The 24,856-nt window shown below is 36.9% G+C and overlaps 1 protein-coding gene across 3 annotated transcripts in view; it reads right to left on the reverse strand.

Annotated features, from left to right (window-relative positions):
* Positions 1-24,856, reverse strand: part of ATXN7L1 (ataxin 7 like 1) — a 115,963-nt gene that overhangs the window by 53,266 nt on the left and 37,841 nt on the right. For 2 of the 3 annotated variants that reach the window (XM_051805113.1, XM_051805114.1), the window contains exon 3: positions 22,254-22,358. The exons of the other annotated variant lie outside the window; for it this stretch is intronic. In XM_051805113.1, the coding sequence (XP_051661073.1) occupies positions 22,254-22,358 (105 nt within the window). The remainder of the gene's footprint in view (positions 1-22,253; positions 22,359-24,856) is intronic. 3 annotated transcript variants of the gene reach the window in all.

Consider the following 24,856-nt stretch of genomic DNA (forward strand, 5'->3'; position numbering starts at 1 on the left):
TACATCCATACCCTGAGATACTCCCTTTTTTTTCTGCTTGCCCCCTCCATGTATCTGAGATTTGTCCATATTTGAGGCAGGGAACAACTACTCCACTCCCTTTCACTTGATTTCAGTCAGTCCTTGCATGAGGTTTGCTCCATCCTTCTCATACAGTGATTTATGACAAACACCGTTCTCTCCCTTTTCATTCTTCATTCAGGCCAAAAAGGTGTTTCCCATTTATATGTCAATAAGCATACAAATCACATTTTAAAACCAGCTTCTAACAGCACAAGAAAAGACAACCTACCGTCTACTTTCTTAGGAAAACATCATCTTTTCAGAAAGTGTTTATTTAATGTCTAGCACAGGATAGCTGTTCCTCAGTCAGGTTTACTAGAGATCAGTTTCTCTTATTAAAAACAAACTATCATAACAAAAAAATTAAGAATGAAATTGTTTCCATTTTGAGTTGAACACAGCTTTCTTGCTGTATATCTTTTAACCTAAACTATCTAGGCAAGTTGAAGTACCAAGAAATGATCACACTGTCTTTCCAAAATAGCTAGAGTTAATATTGTACAACAACACAAAACCCAGTCCTTGTTCTCAATTGCTTATAAATTATGATTTCAAACACTTGGGCACTTCACCAGTGCAATAGAGCTCAGCAGCATCACTACAAGTGCAGCTTTGTGCTTATGTGGTTCTAGGATAACCAATGAAACTAACACAACGTGGAATGAACTTTCCTCCTCCAACATTTAAACCTGTAATTCTTCAAGCAAGCTCATGGACACAACAAATCCCTCAGTACTTCTCTCATACAATTTTTTCCACTGCTCAATGGTTCTGAAAGTTTTTGACTATTCTTAAATAATATTTACATGCTAAATGATAACATTAGCTCATAAAAAGCTAATGAATTTACAAGCAAAATATGCAAAAATAGTATTTCTTATAGAAGCAACGCTGCTCTACATTGAAGTGGTTTCTGAAATCTATTACTTTTTTCCTCATAAACATATTGCTTCCTTATGGTGTTACATGGAAAGGCCTCAAATTTATCCTTTACTACTTACAGCAAACAAGAACAAATCTGTTGCCTGATGTGTGCAATGTTGCATATATCTTCACAAGTACCTCAATGTTAAATATATTTCTTAGTTGTGAAATTATTTCACAATCCCAAGTACTAGTTGGTATCTCTTACTGACTTAATTCAACTGATAATAAAGGGTTTATTTCAATTAGTCTCACATTAGAATCAGTAATTTAGATTGGAATTAAATTCACATAATTTTCACGTCCTGTGGGTATGCATGTTTTGACAGTACTGCAAAAATGTGCTGCAAGTTGCATAGAAGTTGACTGAAACCGTCAAACCAGTATTTAATTGCTTGCTGACATGTACCTCAAAAATATAAAAAAATATACCTCAGATAAATCCAGAGTGGATTTATCTGAACATACAAAAGTACATGCAGAAAACACATTTTAAAGTCATCTGCATACACTGAAGAAATACAGGTTTTATTACATTTTTAATTCCTGAATCACACCCAACAGCTTTTGTCCATCATTTGCTCTGCAACTGTATGGATTACCTCAGACTTCAAGAAGTTTTTTTCCCACATAATGGATAATATAAAATACTACTTTTAAAATTAAAAAATATTAAAAACAAAGTTTTAAACATAAGGATTTCCTTACTCCTCTTGTTCTGATCCCCAGCCTTTGAATAATCATAACATCTGTGCAGTCTCATTAAATACATTTGCTCAGATAATGCACAATAAAAGCAATCCATAAATAAAATTCACAAAGTTTTTGCAGAAACTGGTATTCAATCTGTTATCCTCTCCCTCCTGAATTCAGTGCTGCAGAAGGCAATATTCTGGATATGCAGTCCAGTAGTCCTCACTACGTTTTCCCCCACTTAAATCTCATTTTCTGTAAATTAAAATTTTTACTTTAATCCTCATCAGTCAGAATATGTGAAGTTTTAGAGTTGTCTTCTAGACTTTCTATGTCTTTTGGTAATATTAACAGCTTACTCAACACATTAAAACTTACTCCTCACCACATCGCTCTTTAGGGCTGTGAATTCCTGTTAGAGACGAGCCCTTTTGGGCAAAAAAAAAAAAAAATAACATGCTGCCACCAATTCTTAGATCACAGAATCATAGAATGGTTTGGGTTGGAAGGGACTTTCAAGATCATTGTGTTCCAACCCCAAATGCCTGGGCAGGGACACCTTCCACTAGACCAGATTGTTCAAAGACCCATCCAGCCTGGCCTTGAACACTTCTAGGGATGGGGCATCCACAGCTTCTCTGGGCAACCTGTTCCAGTGCCTCACTACCCTCACAGTAAAGAATTTCTTCCTTATATCTAATCTAGACCTGCTCTCTTTCAGTTTGAAGCCGTTCCGCCTTGTCCTATCACTACATGCCCTTGTAAAAGTCCCTCTCCAGCTTTGCTGTAGCCCCCCTTGGTACTGGAAGGTGCTCTAAGGTCTTGCCAGAGCCTTCTCTGCTCCAGGCTGAACAACCTCAGCTCTCTTAGCCTGTCTTCATAGCAGAGGTGCTCCAGCTCTCTGATCATTATTTGTTGCCCTCCTCTGGACATGCTCCAACAAGTCCATGTCCTTTTTACACTGGGGGCCCCAGAGCTGGACGCAGTGCTCCAGGTGGGGTCTCATGAGAGCTGAGTAGAGGGGCAGAGTCACCTTGCTCGACCTGCTGCCCACACTGCTTTTGATGCAGCCCAGGATACAGTTGGCAATATATCAATGTATTTATGTCAGCAGTCTGTAGCTACTAACTACAAAAAAACCCCTCAAATCTGAACAGGCGCAGCACAGAAAAAGACCACTTTAAGATAAATTCAAGCAGTAAGTCTTTCATCTTCAAGGTCAGGTGTCCTTTTCAAAAGATACACTTTTAAGATTGTAGTTTAGAGAAGACAGGCAGAGCTGAATTAATAATTATTTGCTGCTGCTGTTCCCTGTGTAAGGGCTACTCTGAACCATGCACTCTCTCTGCTTTCACCTTGCACTATCTCTGGCATTCACCTGCTGCCCTGATGAGTGAGCTTAGCTTGCTAAACCAGCAGAAAACTAACCAAAGAAAGGGGGAAAAGGCGCTAAACCACAAATAAATCAAAGTGAATGGCTTTCTCCTATTATTCGATAACAAGTTGAATAGTGTCACTACAGGGTGAGACAAGCAGCAGGTAAGGAAGAGGGTCCCAGGACTGGGTAGGAAGGGCGAGGTGCCCCCTGCAGCAGAGTGTCTTCAGGTGCCCATTAAATGCCCAATGAGTGACACCCTGACACTCTGACACTCAAGAGAGCTGTGTAAAGGGCACTGATACCACCAACAGAGAAAATATCATGGCGAGATGATAACATTTTAAAGCTACTCAAGGTTTTGCTGCTGTTGAAACAGGTTCTTTCTTATTTTACATGGGCCATGGTTGTCACTTGGTGCTCAGTCCTCTCTGGAAAAGAGCACCGCTGCACCTTGTGATCCAGGGGTGCTCTCACAGCTGAGTCTCCAGCTTGTATTGTCCTCTTCCAATATTTCCCAGTTGAGGCTCAACAGTTTATTCCCATGAAACATCATTGACCGCTGTCCTATTTCAAATAATGTTATTTTGGGAAACAATGGTAAGTGTGACAGTCTGGCATCAATCACCAGATGCTTGTACCATGCTGGCTGGTCTTAGTTAACCCACCTGCCTTCAGGTATGGCAGTAGAGAAGACATGACAAATAGAGTAAGAATGAGTAACTAACTCTAATATTTTGAGAAATGTGATCAGGAGTCTGTAAAGAACTGAATAAAGAATGACAGAAACTCTTCATTTGCTATCTTTGTGTATCACCAAGAAAAAGTGTACTTCATTTTCAAGAACAAAACACTAGAAAAACTTAGAACTACTGGACTGCAGACCTACTTCATCAGTGACTTCTGCATATCTAAGATAAGACTATCAGACAAGTAATACAAAAAGACAGGGAATTTGTTATAACACTTCTCCATGACTTGGGACTCAACACTATTATAACTATTAGTATCCTCCTTCTGAGACTAATACAGTTCATTAAAAAAAATCTACTCCTGACACTGAAAATTCTCTATGTCCTAAACTTAAAAATGAAAACATTTTGCACCTTTAATTTGCCCCAGAGTTTTCAAGTAAAATATGAACTGGAAATACAACAATTGCACTATTTATTTTCTCTCATAGTTAATTAAAAACCACATTTTTAATTAATTTTAAATTGAGAGTTAGAAAGAAATAATCTCACTACATTAAATTAAGTTCTACATTCAAACAAAGTTTCACTATACCAAAATTGGTAAGTCAGCATGGAACAAATAAAACACAGGTTGCCCATCAAAAAAAACAATATGAAAGACAGTGTAACACTGTTATGAAGATGTAAGTGTTCATTTGCACCACAAGCAAAGTGGTTATTGCATTTCTTACAACACTATATGAATATTCCACATATTAAGGAAAGAAAGATTGCTAAAGCAACAGACATCAGGAAGCCTTTTGATAATGTAAGAATAGATGGATTACAATCAATGTTAAAAAAGCAAACTACTACAAGTCTGTAAATGGCTAATCCACATTAATAAAACCACTACTAAACATCACTGCAGGTAGTAATTTACTATAGATTAATATTGACTAAGCCAAAACATATTTTAATGTAACTGTGTGGGTTACATTTTAAAATTGTTTAGTCATTTTTGCCATCAGCACAATCTAATGTATCTAGGAATGCAAGTCATTTTTATTAGGCAGCCTGCTGCAGACATTGCTGGAACTACATAAAGTTCCAGAAAAACTAGGAAAATTACCATTCATATGCTTTCAAAAGCTTCCCGAACACGTGAATGGAGGCTGTGTTGAATGGCAAAAGTCAAACAATTTGGAAACTAGATTAAAAGAAATAAGTAGTGATTTATTTGCAGTGTATCCTTTTATGCCACATAAAAATGCTTGTGTTAGTGACCAAGATTTGGTCTATGCTTACAAGAAGGTACTACTGCAATGATGTATTATGAAATAATCTTTAAAAAAATGAACTATGAGCAACTACTTTAAAGAATTACTTTCATGCACACAGCACCAGGGAAGGCAGTGATGACTAATGGGGAGAGGCGCTGCTCGGCCAGCCAAGTCCCACAGTGTGGGGGAGGCACTTGCATACCAAGGAACACTTGCAGGGAATGTAAGGCAGATACTCTTATATCACAGGGAAAATACAGGGCAGTAAAACAAATAAAGTTGCTCAACCTTTTCTCCAGCATTTTTTTTAATATAACTGAAAAGAAATTGCTAAATGTCAGGGTAATCTTATGAAAATTGCCTTTACTTTTCTTATGTAAAGCTAATACTGAATGGGTAGCATCTTACACATAGATGTCTACACCATCTTCACCTAAAGACAGGTAAGCCCAGGTCTCCATGCCTGTTCCACATAATATGTGCAAAGCCCACATGATAAAACCTTACATTTTGTAATAATATTGATTCTCAAACTTGCACCATTCTTCCTTTTTACCTGTAAATCAAACATTTTAAGCCAAAGTACAGCTTCCTATACAATAGTTAACATAGCTGCCATTTTTCAATTTAAACAAGTTATTAATTACTACAGCTTCACCCAGCAACACTTCTTATGCATAGTTCTAGATGATCTAAAGAAACTTCTTAGTCTAAGTTAAAAATGCAGAGATTAAGTTCTTACAAATAGGTACATTTTTTAAAAAAACAATAAAAATAGACAACATTTCAAAATTTCCAGAAGTATCTTCAGGTGATTCGAATCAGACACTTAATACATCCAACTGCAGTCTCTAATGACATAAAAAGTAGAATTAGCTAACATTATGTTGACCACACTTTATCCTCTCAGTGTGTAGGAATGGCATTAACTCAGCACTGTGGCCACTCAACTTTACCAAATCTTGGAAAACTTACAGGGAACTTCTTGGCAGAAACTTTGCAGACTTGGAGCCCCGAAGCCGTTTCTCCCAAAGAAGACCAGTATACATCCTGCTGACCAAGGGGACCTCAAAGATGTCATCTATACCTGCATAACATAACATGCTTGTGCTATATCCATGGTCCTCCTTCAGCTTGGAGGGTTGAATTATTTAAGAACAAACTGATCTTCCCAAAACTAATCATTTAATGGAACATTTTAAAAAACAATTGGGACTGATCCCTGTGGTTCAGTTGAAGCTGAGCTTTAAAGTGAAGCATGTCAGAAAATGAGAAAGGCAAAGTGTAACAAGTAAAACCAGCTTAGGTCAATAATGATGCTGTTGCATCCAGTGTAAATGTCTTATGTGAACTGCACTAAAAAAAAGAATCCCAGTTGAAAGGGAAAGAAAAAAAAAAAAGGAGGGTCAGGCAGGGTGAAATACAGCCTTTAAAAGCCCGGAACAATTTGCAACACAAACACTGAGGAGCTAGCAGCTTCCTCTTTGAATGAAGCAAGGTCTGACCCCTTCCTGTGTCACAACTCCCCGCACTTACTTAGTATATTTTCTACTGGCAGTAGAACAAACATCGATTCTATCACCTTCAGACACGTGTGTACTGAAAAAGACACCATACAGTATTACATTAAGTTTTAAAAGAGATAGAACACGTATTTGAATGAGCATCTTCAGATCTTTGTTCTCTGAACTGCTCCATAGCATTACATGTGATAAAATAGCTTCATATATTAACTTCATTTTTTTGAACGGATGCTGTACAGCCACCTAAGAACACAAAATGACTGCTACAAAATTTACAGGCAAAACACAAGAAGATCATGAAGAAAATGGTACTTTGGCATCTTATGCAATCCAAAGGTCTGCCTTACAAAGCTGAGTTAAGTCATGCTTTATGCATTACTTTTCTTCACAGACATAAAATAGCCAGGTTAAATCTGACTCTGGGACACACACACACAAGTTTCATATGATTATGTTAACTGAAACTATGAACTTTGTAAAAAATGAAAGTAGTAGTGGACCCCTCAAGATCCTGTTCGGGTAGATCTGAGTGGAGCACAGTTTGTATTTGCCTAAGCTAAAGAAGAGAAGGCTGCAAAGTGAAGGCGTGACGTGCTGCTGCAGCAGAGAACACAGTTTTGTTAGATCATAAACACGTAAAAGCACCACCTGTTTGACTAGTTTAACAGTTGATATTATGCAATTTTGACTGTAGAGAGTCAGCTGGCATTCCTATATTCTTTTCCTATTAATCAGAATGTTCCAACAGATTCTAACTTTCTTTAAGTGTTAAAGAAAATAAGTACATTGGGTTTTTTTGTGTTGTATGTGTGCTTTTAGGGGGGAAAAAAAGTCAGTCTAACCCTACATTAAACATCAAAGTTTAAGATGTAACAAAATCAAGACATGAGGCAATTCTACTAAAATGACACTAAACCAAGATAGTTTAAAAACTGATTTTTTTCTGTTTTATAAAATGGAACTATGGAGAAAAACCTCAATGAATAACTAATGGTTAAAACAAAGTCTAGCACTAACCTAGTTGAAATTGTAAGTGTTCAATGGAATGTATTTGTTTCCATATCTCTCTTTTGAACCCTGATACTTGAAGTTCTATGTTTCGTTTATTTGAACTTTGGTTCATCTCAGCGATACTATCTAGTTAGAATTTTCACGTTCAGACCTGTGAGTTAAAAACCAAAATTAAACCCAACTTATCTTCTCAAGGAGTGCTTCTGGTGCAAATGCTGGCAAAAACTTTGTAATTCCTTCATATAACTGCATCACATGATATGCAACTGGAAGTAAAACTGTCCTAGCACAGGGGATAGTGAGTAACTTGAATCCCTTTGAGGATGAAAGCAAAGCAGAAGAGGCTGAAGTAAATTTTGCCAGGTTTCACTGAAGGAGATCTGAAAATACAAAGAGGAAAGGCCTTTCCTGCCTGCATTTCCAAAATCTGACTTTGCATTTTGACTTTTCATCACACAAAACAAGAACAGGCCACTCACAGGTTCAAGATGACTGGACATCCTGAAATAAGGGCAGAAGCAACAACACAGTTTTGTTCCCTTATGCCTCCCTACAATGAGAGTGCTACGAGAATCATCATAAGAAGGCAGGAAAGCACATGGATAACACTGGTACAAAGTGCTGAAGAGGAACAACCTTAGGGAGTGCACAGGCAGAATCTTCACTTAACCCATGCTAACTGTACGAGAAAAATCTTTTCAACTGTTTGTTTCTAAGAACTCCTAAATTGGAGCATCATGGAGATGTCAAAACTACTAATGTCTGTGAGACATGGCAGTCCAGTCTTTGTGGTTTCGTTTCTCTAGTTTATGAAAATAAACTAGAGTGAAAGCTATGAACATAACATGGACTGCATACGCAAATATCCTGACCTGCCTCTCTTCCTAGTTCCCTTAAAAAAAACCCCAAACCCTGCTAAGTGTGTTCCTTGCTGCAGCACTGCTGTTGACCTGTCATTCCTGTCCCTTTTCAGATGCAAAGACAGGTTAATTTTGATCTAATTTATTCTCAATCTGCCAGATAATGCTTATGGAGCAGTAGGGATCTAGGACGTGGAAAAGAAAGCCCAAAATATTCCAGTTTTTCCCAAGTCTGTCAAACAGACACTAGATGGAAGTTTTCATGACTCCCAGGATTCCAAGCTAGGACATGAGAACTGTGGCACTGGGGTTGTGTGTAATGACCTTGTGCACCTCCTTCTTCTGCTCTTGGGAGACAATATAAGACTTGTTTTTTTTAGTTTTTTGTTGTGGTTTGGTTTTGGCTTTTTTACCCCTTTTCACCTCTTTTCAAGAAGAAGACTCTGACCTCAACAAAGCAAATATTACAGGGCACCTGGAGTATTATCATGCTACATGTTAGGGAGTATTTAACTCAGTGTATGTACAGCCCATAGCTCTCTATAGCCACTGGACCAACAGGACATGAACTATGTCATGGGATCATAAGGGAACACTCAGGCTTTGTCAACCAACCCAGTCCTGGTAACTGCTGCCTGAGTACTCCGACTGTCCTCAAAATTACTTTATATTCACAATACATCAGTAGTTATCACAGCAGGTGATACTGTTATGGCTTTTTGCCCCCCAGTATCAATTCATGATTCTGTGACAATTCTGTAAACTGGTCTTATTTCTCCCTTACAATCAGCTACTTTGTCTTGGTTGAGAGAGTGGATTTGTATTTAAACTTCTGATTGATAGAATAATAAATATTTCTAAATATATTTTTTATTAAAAAGTTCATTGAGTGCTAGGTTTCTAAACAAGGGAAAGGTGGTGAAAGGGAGATGACTACTTCCCTGATTAAAGCACTCACCTTTCTGTAATCAATCTGAACCCAAATCTTCCCCTCTTCATAAAAGGGCTGTGACAAGAGGATAAAGCCTTGTGAAAAGTGTTGAGGGGGTGTTCTCTCTCCCTCTTGCTTAAATAATTTCAACCTTTTATAAACATGTTTCCTGAACCACAGATTGGAAGCCAAGTATCTTACTTGTCAAAGTTAGCGATTAACTCCCCCTCTTACTCTGTTCAACAGCTGTTTAAGTATTTTATGCAAAATAAAAACATCAAAAGGAAAGAAGAAATCAGTGTGGACTGGAATTTGTGTTTTCCAGTAGTAGAAGCACCCAGTTCCTCAACCTGCAGGTAATTCTGAGCCTCTCTCAATCCTTTCCATTCCTTCTCCATATAAAACATGCAACTGGAGAAGCATGCAAAGCCTTGCAAGCAGAGTTGCTCCCTGGCAGATGAGATATCCTAATTCTCATTAGCGTTTCTTTATGGAAAGGAGAACAAACACCCAGCAACACCAAGCAGCCTGCTTAAGGTGCTCTTGATTGAACTCCCCTCAGATTAGGGAAGAAAAGGGTAAAGAGGATGTCCCATATTGCACATTAACTGTTCTCATCACTACACTGGTGGCTAAAGAATCAGAAATCATTTTGCAGACTTTGAATTTAATTTCCTCTGGGTTTCTTTCAGTCTCCTAAAAGAGATTTTACCTCAAGCCAAGTGCAACACTTCACCTCCATGGGCATGGAAATCATTTTGGTAAAAAAATGCGAGAAAAATTAGTTATACCCAAGCCATTTTTTAATGTGAAAAACCTCTGTGTTTTCCTCTTCAGCAAGCTATAGGAAAAAAATCCCATTTTTTTCCAATTGCATCTACTCAGGAAGTGGCAATAAATCACTCCCTAGCAGTTATTCCAGAAAATTAAGGCTACAAATGCATTTGGGGTGCAACGGACAGATCAGCCAATATATATGAATACATACTGAAATGCATACACAGACACAGACACATATGTACAACTCAAACTTTGCTTCATTTATAGTCCTGACAAAAACGACCTTCATGGGCCAGTACCTCCAAAGGACTTGGAAATCCCATCTCCAATGGAACTAGTGGCTTGCACAAGGAAATCCAATTGACACAGTCTACTTAAACTTCCAAGTGAAACGAGGCCATGTATACACATTTCTTAGAGGAAAGATACCTGCTGTTGAGAGAGAATGAAGGGTAGCAACCCTCACCCAAAGGCTAAGAAACTACTGACAGGGCAAGGAAAAGAGGGTAAAAATGTTCCTCAAAGAAAGAATTTAGCAATAGCATTCAGCAAGAGCCTGTATTAGGGTTTATCAAGAAATGATTCAAAAAAGGTGGTGGTTAGTGAGAGAACAAGATCTTTCATATATAATTACTCAAGAGTACTAAAGATGAAAATCAACAGATGGCAGAAAGACCTGATACTGACCAGGGTAACAAAATAGTAAATGAAATTCAACGCAGACAAATGTAAAGATACAGATATGGAAGAAGAAAGTGATCTTCACTTTATATACGCAATTACAGTCTCTGAATTATTATTACACAGTAATGAGACATTGGTATTTTAACAGTTCTATGAAATCTCGATCTGTGGTGGTTAACAAAGACAAAGCAAATGTTAGGCAAGAAATACAGCACATCATGCCACGGCTTCCCTACCTTCAAAAATGTTTAGAAGAGTTAGGCAAGATATAAAACCACATAGCAAAGACATTTGGAGTTTCCACAAGAGTGACAATTAGACCGATTTGGACTTGTCAAACTGGATGAGTGATGACAGAGGAGGGTTATGATGCACATTTATTATGAAGGTGGACAGGAAATGATCATTTGTTGCTGGTTCAAAAACAAACCAAAAAAAGGTATTTCTTCACACAGTGTATAGCTAAGTTTTGAGAATCCTTTCCATGGAATCCCATAGCTCCCAAGTTTCCATTTAGTTCAAAAAACTCACTGGGTCACCAGAATTGTTTAGCAGCACAGTGACAAACACCAGACTTTTCAAGGTTCCATTTTTTGCTGCACCATTTCTATACTCATCTCACTAAACATGCAGTTCTGCACAGTGCTTTTCTTCATAACCTTATCTGTCTGGTCCTCACTGTGCCTTTCCTGCCCATACAAAAATGCTGAAAAATTTTACTGCTCATTCCAAGCATTCTTGCTACATTCATCCGGCATTAGACAGTGACAAAAAAATTATTTAAACTGCAAACTAATCCTTTGTTGTCCTAGCCAAATTCAAAAGCACTATTTTTACTCACATCTTCCCGTTTTCATCTATCTATCTGTCTAGAGTCACAGAATGAGAAACAATTGTCTTCAGACTCATTCGGACATGCACAATACTACTGCAAGTAGTGCACAAGGATGCCCTGATCTCCACAGACCATGTGGTCCTGTCACCATCACACACACACTAAAGCCATCTGAAAACACCTCTAATCCATGTAGATCTTCACAGTATTGTTGGTCAATTACTGCTCCGTGTTTCAGCATGCACAGATGTACTCTTGCATATTCTCTCGATATTTTGAGGTAAAGTGGTCCTGAAATGAGACTCCTCCCTGCCAGTGCTAACCAAATGAATTAAAAAATGAAACAATTTTTCAATCACAAATCTCAAACCTAGAACCACATTAAAAAAATTAATTAAAATTGAAAAGTAAAATTGAAAGCAAATGTATCAAATAATGACACATTAAAGCTTGCCTTAAACACATTTTTCATATGCAATGCTTGATATTTTATATAAGTATGGTATTAGTTATACTTCACTAGTTGCAGACCAGATCCTAGGCATGATAAAAAAATATTTCAAAGAAACAAGGAATCTGTCCAAAAAAGGAGGTGGGGAAAATACGTTATTTCCTAGAACACTAGTCAAAGAAAATGTTCCTGACTAACAGCATCACTATTCTCACAAACAACCAGCTAATGAGGCAAGTTTTCTAAATTTTATTTAGGTACCTTAACAACAGGTAGGTTTTGGTGCAGAGAATTAAATCAAGTATTTGAAAATTAATCATAATGAAAATATGCATGCAGTAAGGTGAACCAGGAGCCCATCATCATTTGCATAACATATTTTACAGTTCTTTCATTATATCTTGAAGAATATAACTTTATTAATCTATCAACATTGATGCAAAAAAAAAATTATTTTGAAAATAGAAGCCTACAGTGTGTCTAACCTACCTACCTGTAATAATAAAATGTATTTTAGAACAAGGCTTAATTCAATATTTTAGATTTTAATGTGACAATTATTACATTAATATCACCAGTTAAAGAGAATAGCAATAAACCATTAAGGTGATTATATGAATCACTACAGGGCTATGAAATGGGAAACACAATGAGCTTCAGCTGCATTTGAAATTTTGAGAACTTTTAAGTACAGTATTCTATGCCCACAAATAAAATATTTAGAATAGATTTTGCACTTGTCAGGTACCAAGAGGTTATGTACTACTATTAAAATGAAATAAACAGAACTTGATAGATTTTAAACACGAAGTTGTGACAAACATGCTTGCACACTAGATGAAAAAAAATCATATTAAAATAAACAAGAAGAAATATTTAAAAGATTAAAAAGGTATACGAAATCTAGGATAAATATTACTACTGAAAACTGTGGGAAAAGTAGATTTGCAAGGCTTGTACTAGCTAGATTATCACAGATGAGATTTCCCTCTACTAAAAATAAGGGGTTTTTTAAACAGCAAATAAAAATTATTTCTTCATAAAAGGCATTTAATGTAACTATTTCCAACTTGAAAAAAATAAAGCTCTTGAACTAGAGCCCAATATTTAATTTAATTGCTTTCCATTGCACATCTAAGGAAGAGGAATTATGACTACTCTGTCATCTACTTGCATGCCAATGGACTTTTGTATTCCCCACTGCACCTCAAGTGGCCTGTAGATGTTAGAAAAGGCAATGGAAACGCTGTTGGAAAGAAGTATTTCGGCCTCTCGCAAGCAGTACTTCTGGAACTTAACAAACTGCCGTTCAGTTTTCTTTCCACTCACCAGTGAACACAACCAGGCAGCTGGGAGTGCCAGAGCCATATTCTGGGGTCATCCAATGTCCTCCCAGGCCCGGTTCCCCAGCTCTGAAGGAAGCCCTGGACACCCAGGATGAGTTGCACCTCCAGCCCCACCTGCCACCTCACTTGCAGGCTCAGCAACCACAACTCCTGGCACAGGAGATGTTCAGCTCCCAGAGAAGACAACACCCAAAAAAAGGTGCTGCTGTTTCCGTGAGGAAAAGCCAATAGTCAATGGACAAGAATCAACTTTATGAGCCAGCTCATAGTAAAAGTTTCAATACAAGGCCAGTCAGAACTTCATAAACTTGTGATATGTTTTGCAAGAAAATGCTAAACAATAACCCAGTAGAAATTGCAACAGTCAGAAAACTAACTAAACCCAAAATATTTAGACAACTACTAAAAGTCATGATCACTAGGTAGGGTTATATGCAGACATGACTTCTACAGATTTGAAATGGAACTTACAATATTTGGCAGTGGCTAATCCAAATGCTAATTACCCTCTGTAACAAATGCAAAGTGAAACACTATTACCAAAAAACCCCACACCCCACACTCAAAAACCCCACCACATTTTCCTTGCCTAATCACATGCACAAAGTACAAGGAGATAACACAGAGAGGAGACTTGCTCTTAGCACTCCTATACTTTTGAATACAGTGAAGAAACAATGACTTGTTATTTGGGTCTTTGGCAAATTCAGATTCCCCTTCCAATTTTCTTTCTTGAGAGTGCATCACAATTTGATATAAGAGATGAGATTTGGTCTTGCTTATCTTTTACTCATTAAAACACTTACAAAGAGTGACTTCAAAAAGCTCTTAATTCTATTTTGGACTTTATCTAGGAATAGCACCATGAAGTCTTCTTTTAAAATTATTTTTAAAAACATTCCTTCTCTAAGATGGAAGGCATCCACCTTACTCAAATACATGCTATGGAACACTTCAAGCCAAATACTCCTAATTTTAATTTTGTCAGGTTTTTACAGATTCTGACATAAAATTTCCACTACACTTTTCTCTCTCACTATCACAACCCCCATCCCTCCACCACTGAAGCAGCTGGAAGACTGATGCACTAAACAGCCCTGGAAATTATAGTATGTATGAGATTAAACTTAAGCCTAATGCTACAGTCAACCTTCAACAGCTGAGTTCTATTAATGGACACTCCTTAAAAGAAATCCTTATTGGTTACTATTTAAAACTACAACTCTATTAAAATCTTGACTGAAAGAAATTACATGTGATATGTATTACCCATCACTGCCAGGACAACAACCCCTAGTTATGTATGTACTGCATTGTTTACCACGATTCATATGAAGTAAAAAAAATACAAAAGGGTTCACTAATCAAATACTATCAATGAATACACGATGTGGAAAGAGATAAGCTAATTTATAATGATAGGAATTTTGTATAAACTAGAACAATAAGACTTCCAAGTGCACTGAAAAGCCCAGTGCCATTATTACTCTTTCAGTCTCCTTCCTATGTGGATTTATTTAAGATCAGCATTGTAAAATTACAGCACAGTCAAGGCACTGTAAAGAACTTAAAAGAAAACATCAGGGAAAAGACAATTAATTGATGTTTCACTTCCAGACTTCAATTTCATACATGGGCCCAGAAATAGGGGGAGAGTGAGTAGGTTACTGTGCTGAATAGCAACTGCACACCTGTGGCATTCTGTTCACTGCTGAACATCTTCTCCTGCAGAATAGTTACTCCTCTCAAAGGCACAATCCTTTCAGACTCAACTCTCCCAAGAGTTTCTGCTTTCTCATTCAAAGAATCTTTTGAATGAAGAAATTTTCAATTATTGACAGATCAACCTAGGGCCAAGTAGGCAGCTTCCTACTTAGACTACTCGTTGACCTTGTAACTCTATATATCATACCTCTTTCTACATCTGCTTCCCTGTTTTAGGTTCTGTCACTGATGATGAATTAGTAACAACAAAGAAGAAAGCCATTTAAGCAATGGGACGATAGTAGAAAATATATAAAAAAAGCCAACCCTATCGAATGTTGTGCTACTTGCTTCTAAGAAATCGGGTCAGCAGGTCTGAACACAGCTCCATTTTTAATTCACATGCTAGACTGAAAAAGAAAGCACAACAAGCTCCCTCCAGCCTTGAGCAGGTCTCAGCAACCTGCAATGTGAAAACATAAGATGTGGCTTTTAACATCAGATGCACATTTTTCAGTCCCATCACAGTTCATCCCTTGGATCTGGGTGTTACTCTCTACATTCAGGTTTATTTTGTCTGGTACATCTCTGATGCAAAAAGCATGTGCTGTCTTGCTTTAGCTTGGGTTATGGTGTGCCTGGTGGTTAGGAGATTTTCATCTCTTAGGAGGTGGAAGGTGAGAGAATAGCTCCTAGGTGGTAAGGCTACTAAATCCAAATATCTTGCTTCCTGGACAAGTAAATACAGAGAAGTAGGATTTTGTTGTTTTTTTTCTTGAATGAACATACCCATGTCAATCTATCTTTCACTGAAAATATAAAAAGGCTTAGGACTGTTTGCAGTCCTGAATAAGCACAGACAATACTGAGGTGACCAACACTCTCATGCATACAAGCAGCTATGAAGAATTTTTCTTTATTTGCCTCATTTGAATCAAGTATTAAAATGTCAATTGATTATTTTATTGATCTAAATGCTTTTCTGAATCTGGCCAGACTCTATCAGCAGTTAGGATATAAACAAAATAACAGAGTAAACAAAGACAGAATTTGCATTTTTGCATCTATTCAGAGGCTCAAGAACTGCTAACAAAAACTACATCAGTCCAAGAATATGTAGGGAAAAAGACGAATTCAAAGGACTGCTGGTTTAGTTTTGCCTCTTCAAGGGTAATATTGACTCAAGCTGGATGGTCCATGCAGGGATGTACTATCTAACTTCTATGGGAGTGGCACAAAAGATGGCTTGTGACCCCAGTTTCAGTGTCTGCCATTATGCTGAGCTTGGAAATCTTGCACTGACACGGACATGACAGACCCACATGTACCACCGCAGGAACTACAGCTCAGATTTTCATTGCTGACAGGAGACAGGTTTATGCCACTGGCTGTGCTTTTGTCTTGAGAACAAGATTTCTGATAGAAAGATTGTAAAGCTACTGAATTCTTTTTTGGAAACTAGTAGTTTCCAGTTTAAAGCAATGGAAATGAAAGTTGCAGACAAAAATCAGTGTATCCTAGGCAGTCACCTAAATAGAAATGGGCATATAAAGTACACAAAACATTCAATTCCTTCTGTCCCCACTCCTACCAAAAGAAAAAGAAAACTGGGATTCTTGTCAGTCTAGCTGCTACTGTTTCTGTTTTGAACAAAAAGCCAGAGGAATGAGACCAATTTTTATTATTTTAATTATTTTACGCAGCTAAACACAGCCATGTGACAAGCAGAAAGTTATTTAATCAATAGTGATATCGTGTAACAAGGTTTGACAAGGCTATGAAAAGAGAAAATCACAGTAACAGAATGAGAATCACTTAAAATGTCATTGTCCTTGAAGGGCACAAGAGTGCTCCCCCTGATAAAAGGTACAATGCAGTGGGTAAAATATTAACAACTGCAAAACCCCAAACATCTGTATTTAATAAAAATCAAGGCACTGAATAATTGAAAATATAAATACTGAGAATCTGTTAAATGTGACAGTAATACCTGTATCAAAATCCTTATGCAAAAAAAGATGCCAACTAGTAATGTTCCAGCTAGTTTTAAAAAAAGCAAATAATTTTTATTCACACTGTAAGCTCAGCCTTCTTGTCTTTAATCATGGTTCATCAAATTGTAACGCACAACTGGCACAATGTAAAATAGTCTGAGTAATTCAAAATATATAACCTCTCTTAGGAAAATAATTATGATATGGAAAATAATTTATTTATATTCTTCAGTACTGCATTACTTTCTAGTTTGTTTTTCTTTTAAATGACACTTATACAGCCAAACAGAAGGATAAAAAGGAAATATCTTTTTGCAACTTTCATGAGGACATGAAGATGCCAACCCAAGGATTTATAACTCAGAACTAATGAAAATCAAGTGCAGGGGTTTTTTTCTTTTTATTTTAAGGAATAAAAATTTATTAATTAGAAGCCTGTTAAGAGAACCTCAGAGACAGGCAGGATAGATAACAATGAGCCTCCAAAAACGAAATTAGCAAAAGAAGAGGTCTTCATGGTCATTTCTCCTTGACGAAGCAGAACTGGTTTCCTCTGTATGCTACAACTTCATCAAATGGGGATCTTAACTATTCAGTTCATTAAAATACCATCCACACTTTTGGAAATTGTTCCAGAGCACATTTGGAAACTTGCTTTGATGGTTATACTGCCATTTAATCAAGCTGCATTATTTAGGTTGGCTAATTCACCTCTTCCCCCAACTTTATTCTTTATTTTTAACACTTTCCCTTTATTAATTTATTTCCTCACATTAAAAGTAAAAGCCAAGATGTTCTGACAAGCTTTCTGTATGTGCACTGCTTGATCTTCACTATGACAGAACTACCTTTTATGAGAGGTTTTCCTTTTAACAGGGAAAGACCAAAGTTAACAAGACTATTACTGTACAAAACATTAATAAAAATAACCAGAACTGTACCTGATGCTCTTCGGTCTAGTAAAGAACAATGCAACAGAAGAATATGAAACTTTACTCTTTCTGCAGCCAAAGGAAAATGGAAATGTTTCTTGGAAGATCGTACAGGTGCCACCTTAACAAGTATTTAACGATGACACAGAGTTAGCAGAAGTCCTATGGACAGAGCTCAGTATTGGCTGCCAACCAAAAAATCTGTAGAAAACAGATGTGTTGGAGAAAAAAACCTAAACAAACAGGAAGAACATTATTGTACTTGAGTATTGTACTACGGTACCATATTTTGGTGCCCCAAGAAGTGCTCTGTATCTTCACTGAGGTTGGCACTTGGGAACAAATTAAAATTTGTTAAAAATCAAAACTAAAATTCCTGACATGTTAAATATACTTAAAAATGCTGCAAGCTGCATAACCAGACTGACTTCTCATTTCAAACTACTTTGTGGAGGAATAAATACAACTACATGTTTGCACATTAAAAAAAAATAAATCTAAGATATTGAACCACAGCAAGAGGTTACTAAAAGAAAAGAGCTTCAAAGGCAAACAACAATATTTCAGTGCTATTGTTGATGACATTATGTTATACTACTTTCTAAGTGCACAATAATACTGAATGACCTCAAGAAATTATTTGATATACATGGTTTATCCAGTAGCCTATAACAGCAAGACTATTTCAAGTGGGCTTATGTCATATGTACATGAATGGCTTAATCCTTACAAACGGATATAAATGTTTATCCCACAGATACAAGAATGTGAAACTACTCTTAAAAATAATTCAGTATTTCTCTGACTTAGGGGCTAGAACACATATACTACCTTGCAACACTGAGCTTTACATTGCATTCACTACATATATTCTCAAGTCCAGCAAGCCAGGCTTCTAATTAGCCAGATCTCTACTTTTACCTTCCTGATTTCTACTGTCTAAGGTTGTATGATGTATTGCCTCCCAATAAAAATAGCCTGAACTGCAACCAGATTTTTCTCATTTTCTGCTTGATATCCCAGGAATCAAACCCTTAAAAGTTAAATAACATCTGCCTCTATAATCTTCACAACTTCCCAGAGCCAAGGATGGTTGCCACATGTCTGAAATCAGGGTAAATGAAACAGTGGGTCTTACACTCCAGAGAAAGGCAAATGCCAGCAACGGCTCAAGAGAAGTGTTACAAAAACGTTTGCTAAACTAAGCATTCCAATGCTGCTCCAAAGCCAAGACCTTCGAGTTACAATGCAGGGAACCTAAAAACATAAAGCATGTGTCTGGCATGGATCTAATTCCTTACTGAGAATATGGACAGGATCTTACCAGGGATATTAGCAACAAACCACACTTTGTGGGAAATTCTGGGATAGATCTCTACAAGACCTTGTCAGTAGCAATAAAGACTCCCCATGACACAGCCTACAAGAGCCAAAAAACCAGTAGTGGCTTCTAATGCTTTCTCATTCCATTGCCCGTGTTACAACTTTGAAGCTGCAATTCAAGACATTTATAACAATGCACTTCATGGTAAATATGACAGTCTAAACACCTCAAAGCCTACTGACAGACATGCTCAGCATCCCTGAATTTACAGATATACTGCTGCATGCTCTAACTCGTTAAAGAAAATCTGATCCACCAAATTGATTGTGTTCAAAGGTGATAATAGTCTAAATAAAAGAGAAAATTAAATATTCCTGCTTCACAGAAGAGCCCTGTGCAGCCAGAATCAATGTCTCAAACGAAGATTTCTCCAGACCTTTCTCAATGGACTGTTGATATCATAACATATACAGTGAGAGACTATTCAGCCACAAGCAGCTCATGATTGATATATTTTCTAATAGATTTTTTATAATTTTCTAATCAGACAATGCAACTACAGATCAATTAATAACATCTACGTGTAGCTCTTCTTTAGATCTTATTTCTCATGAAAACAACTATATGTTAGTAGATGCATTTCACATATACAACAGGTAGTACCTTTAACAGATTAATTTTTTGAAAATAAACTATTAGTTATTTCACAGTAATTCTCAAGACCTCCAAGAAACCTTCTATCTTCTAAAACTTCTTTTATATGATCTTAGTACATCACCTTTACTGTTTTTTCTTTAAAACAAAATAATTTATCTATATATTTAAAGCTCTTTCACAGGCATTTCAGCAATATTCCTGTACATCTTTCCTGAAACAAGTCTGACTAGATTAAGTACAATCTTCAAGAGGTAACACCTTTGGTCAATTATTTTCAGTATTTTCCTTTTTTTTTTTTTTAATAGAGTCTATTTTTTTTTTCAAGTCTTTATTGACCTTAGGCTCTTAAGACAAGCAATTCAGAACTAAACATTCAATCATCCAGTGTAACAAGATTGCTATAATGAAGATGAAGTAAAAGGAATTGTATAAATAATGGAGTAATGGAGAAAAGAGAAAAAGAAAAAAAGACAATAACTCACAGGATCTTTGCAGTTTACAGGCAATACACTAACATGGATGACAACTCGTTACTTACGAAGAGCTCAGAAAGTCCTTTCTAACATGGAGCAATTTACTCTCATTTAGAGGTAACATCGTTCCATATGCCTACTACATGAAAATAGGACCAACTTTCATACTGTTCCCCAAACCAGGCCATGTCCAGGAAAGAGCACAACTACGGAAGGCAACAGCAAGGTGTTACACGGGTTCTTCTGTTCTGCAGCACATCATTTACTGATGCACAGTTCAATGTTTATGGTACCCTCTCTACCTATGACCACATCCAGAGCAGCTTTTCTGTCACTGAAAGAATCATAAGCTGGGCAAAAAAGAACCATAAGACCATGGGTAAGAACAAAATTTTGAAAAATAAAGTAAAAACAGCAGGATGGCTTCTTGAAACAGTAAAATCAACACCTGCCCCCACCATTAAATTAATAAGCCCTTCTCACCCTATAATAATACTTTTAGATCTTTTCTTATTCACTGGATATTTCACTATTACCATTTTTCCACAATTATTTCAATCTAGGTCAAAGCTGGTGGTGAGTCATACAACTGCCTCACAACATGAATGCAGCTGCCCTGGTTGGTTGTCAGCAGTGCATCCATACAAACGCAAGGAAGTATTTTGGTAATACATCTTTAAAAGTAAATAAACTTCTTAACTGTCCATCCCACTTACATTTTCCCCTTACTGAGTTGCTTTGCTGTCAAGAAGACAGAGAGGGGCACATGATTTGTGAAGTTTACTTCTTATATGCAGGCAAGGAAAATCGCGCTGGGCTTTTTTTTCCTTAATGTATTTAATTGATTCCATCCTCAGTATTAGCTGCCTTTCATTATTATGCAATCACCTTCAAATTATTTTGATTAAACTAAATTTGATTAAACCTCATGCAAAGCTAGCTATTCCAGTCACATTTTGCAATCCTTTAAAAAAATAATAAAGAAACAAAAAAAATCACCACAGAAACAAATCACTGAACAAATGACAAATAAACCATGGGATAAGTAATAAATAAATCAGACTTTGGGATGAAGTTTTTCAGAAATAATTGAAAGTAGTTTGTTAATCAATACCAAAAATTTCTAAATGGAGTAATTTTGTTTGCAAATACTCAACATCAAAATTGTCATCTCACTGTTGTCATACTAATTCAGAAATAAACATCTGCATATTTCTGGTGCTTCTCAAGATTCTCTTGAAAAATATTAATTTAAGAAACGTGACTCAAAATGCCAATTACGTAAAAAAACTAAACCCTATGATAAATATAAAAATAAACCCTATATGTAGCTATGGATAAATCCCATCAGAAAACAATCCATAACATCCAACTTCTAGTTAATGTAGGTCAGTATCACAGACCTCACTTTGCAGCTTTGATAAAAGACAATCCAATGTTAGGTCATAATAGTTTTAGCCTAGCTAGTATCTAACTAACAGGATTTATTTGTTGTAATAGGTTAATTTAGTATAACAAGTTCAATGTGAAAAGCTCAGCTTCTAGAACAACTAATTTAACTTCCTCTACAGGAAATACGCTTGTTTGAAGGCATTGCTGGTATTTTCTGTGGAAAGAACACAAGATAACCAGAAAAGTCTATCTGCAATGCCTCTGTCATGATCATATGCAATGATTCTTAAGAGACCCATAAGCCAGTTTGGCACTGTAATTCAGGAAAGAAAACATGCACTTACCGCAGTGTGACTGGAAAACCTGTGGCTTGACTACCTGATTGCAGATATTGCACACTACAAGATAGAAATCATCATGAGCTGGATAATGGCCAAATAAGTGCATATCTGTGGGAAAGTTAAAAATATATACAAGAATTAGAAATTGTGCTTTAAATATATATTAAGAAAAAAATTGAAAATACTGTAGGGCCACTACTGTTATATTAATTTATACAAAGCAAATTTATACATTGCTCCATAAGAGCTTCTTACTAAAGAATCTTAAAGAGATTTTTTTCCCCTCTTCTGGGTCTCAAGGTCCTGTACTAATGCTGCAGTCTCATCCCTCAGTCTGAGTCAGAACACAGGCTGCAACACCTTTGTCTTAACAGTCACTGCCAAGAAGTGGAATAAGCATTTCTGTATTGGTCAACTGCTCAAACAGTAAAGCAGTATGTTTTTAAAAATCTCTACCTAAAGATCCTTTTAGGAAACAAGTTGCATAAGTTATGCTCCATGTTACAATATTCCAAGCTTGACCACAAATTGCTAGAGAAAGGCTCCTGCTTAAAAGCTAGTTATAGTAATCAAGGTCAAGGATCCTACAGCTTAAAATACAGTCAGGAAGTTCATAACATGACATGAAATTTCTGATTCTGTGCAAATGCCCTTCTCTAGTTCCAATGCCCTGTTGTTTGTCCCCAACAAATACTCCGGGAAGAGACAAAGTTGGTTAATGAGGTATTTCTCGGGTGATGGTATGAGGAATTTCATGAAATCCAAAGATGGGTTCAGTCAGACAATGACAGGCACTTGTCCCTCTCAGCCGAAACACAGAGTGCAATACATGCATTCTTAAGCCATTACAAACAGAGTAAAATGGGCTTTAACTACTAATTGAAGGCCTCAGAGCTCTAACATTACAAGTGAGGTAACCTGTTTCACTCTGCATTGCTATAACTTAAGAACAAGCACACATACTCATCCACCACAGCTTGGCTTAGAGGGCGGAAACTCCAGTCACTTTTATGCACTTCAGTGGGATCATGTCACCATGTGCAGTGTTGTTAATGAAGGTGTTGCTGCATTACTAACCCCATGACAAATATCGGCCCCACAGATCACACTACCTCTCAAGACAGGGCAGTGACATCTTTATTTAAAGATGTTGTAAAATTGCATTCCAGTGTTATTCAGCAGCATTTGAAATCTATTACAGGACTTGCAAATGCAGCTTCCAACTCAGATTGAAACATCAACCTGCCGCCTTTTAAACATGAGGAAAAATGAGAAGACCCTCTGTAAAGACAAACATGTACAACAGCAGCTGTGATTGATGAATATCAACAACTAAATCCTGCTTCTCCAGTACATCGTGTATTTCTAAAAAACAGTGATTCCTTTCAAAAACTGAGTCAAGCAGGTACCTTATTTCATTAGTTCTTAACCAAAGCAATCATTTTGGCCCTAGAGCTATTTTTATAAGCAATTCTGCCATGGCCTGTACCACTGTAGGTAACATCACTGCTCATGATGGCAGTTGTTCGCAGGATGAAGTGAAAAGTGTCTTCAGTCCCTGGAAACCCAGAGGAAGAGACATCCCTCTCACGGTAATTCAGGCAGTACCACAAGCAGATCCAAAGAGGCTCATTCAAGCACTCTTGGGCACAAACCAGCCCCACCAACCTGCAGGTATTTCACAGTACAATATGATATGAATCGTTCCTTTATCCCCTGAAAACCAAAACCTTCTCTCTGTTACTGCTCATATCAGGCTATGAAATCCAGTTCAAAGGTTAACCAGTCATGACCCCTTTGCAGTGCTGGTCTTGAACTAACCAAGCCTTTAAATACAGCACAGCCAGATGAATGCAGTCAACACATTCAGCTTAAATTTAAAAGAACACCAGTGGTGAGGTGTAAACTCCTTTGGTGTAGTGTAAGTACTAATGAAGCTAAAATTGCAAAATTAGATTAATTCAAATCCTCCTTACTGATAGAACAAATAAACAAAACTATGCAGGCACTACAACTTGCCTGTTTATTTCTTGTTTTAATGTGATAAGTCAGTGATCTTAAAAATCACTTTACACTGGCAATTCTTAGCTGAATAGTTTTGATCGGAACCTACAGATTTCCACTAATAGCACTGCGAACTCCACAGAAAGGAGTATTTCTTCTGGATATGATTGGACAAAAAGTCTCAGCTCAAAAACATGCATTTAATTACAATTATGAAATATTTAAAAAATGGTTAAAACATCTCAACAACTTAAAATACTTTTTTTCCCCTGTTGTTTGAATAGTCCAGTGACAATCTTCTTATGAAAACATACAGACTCTGCCCTTTGCAAACACAAAAGTCACTATTTTTTTCCAATTGGAATTCCTTAGGTTCATTTAACCTTCACAGCTCTGTATCCCAGCCTTTAAAATATGCCTAGCTCTGAGGCATCTAACGTCTGGCTGGGTCTGTCTGAGTTTTTATGAAGTCTGTCTGCAGGGAATAACTTAAAAAAACATAAGGTATTAATACTGGAGAAATCTATTAAAGTACATAGGTGGAATAAGGAATCAGGTTAGTTCAGAGGATCACAGAACCATCTGTGTTTTCACCAGGCACC

The sequence above is a fragment of the Manacus candei genome, unplaced genomic scaffold (genome assembly GCF_025592945.1).
Source record: "Manacus candei isolate 608988 ecotype Guabito, Panama unplaced genomic scaffold, ASM2559294v1 h1tg000063l, whole genome shotgun sequence".
Lineage (NCBI taxonomy): Eukaryota > Metazoa > Chordata > Aves > Passeriformes > Pipridae > Manacus > Manacus candei.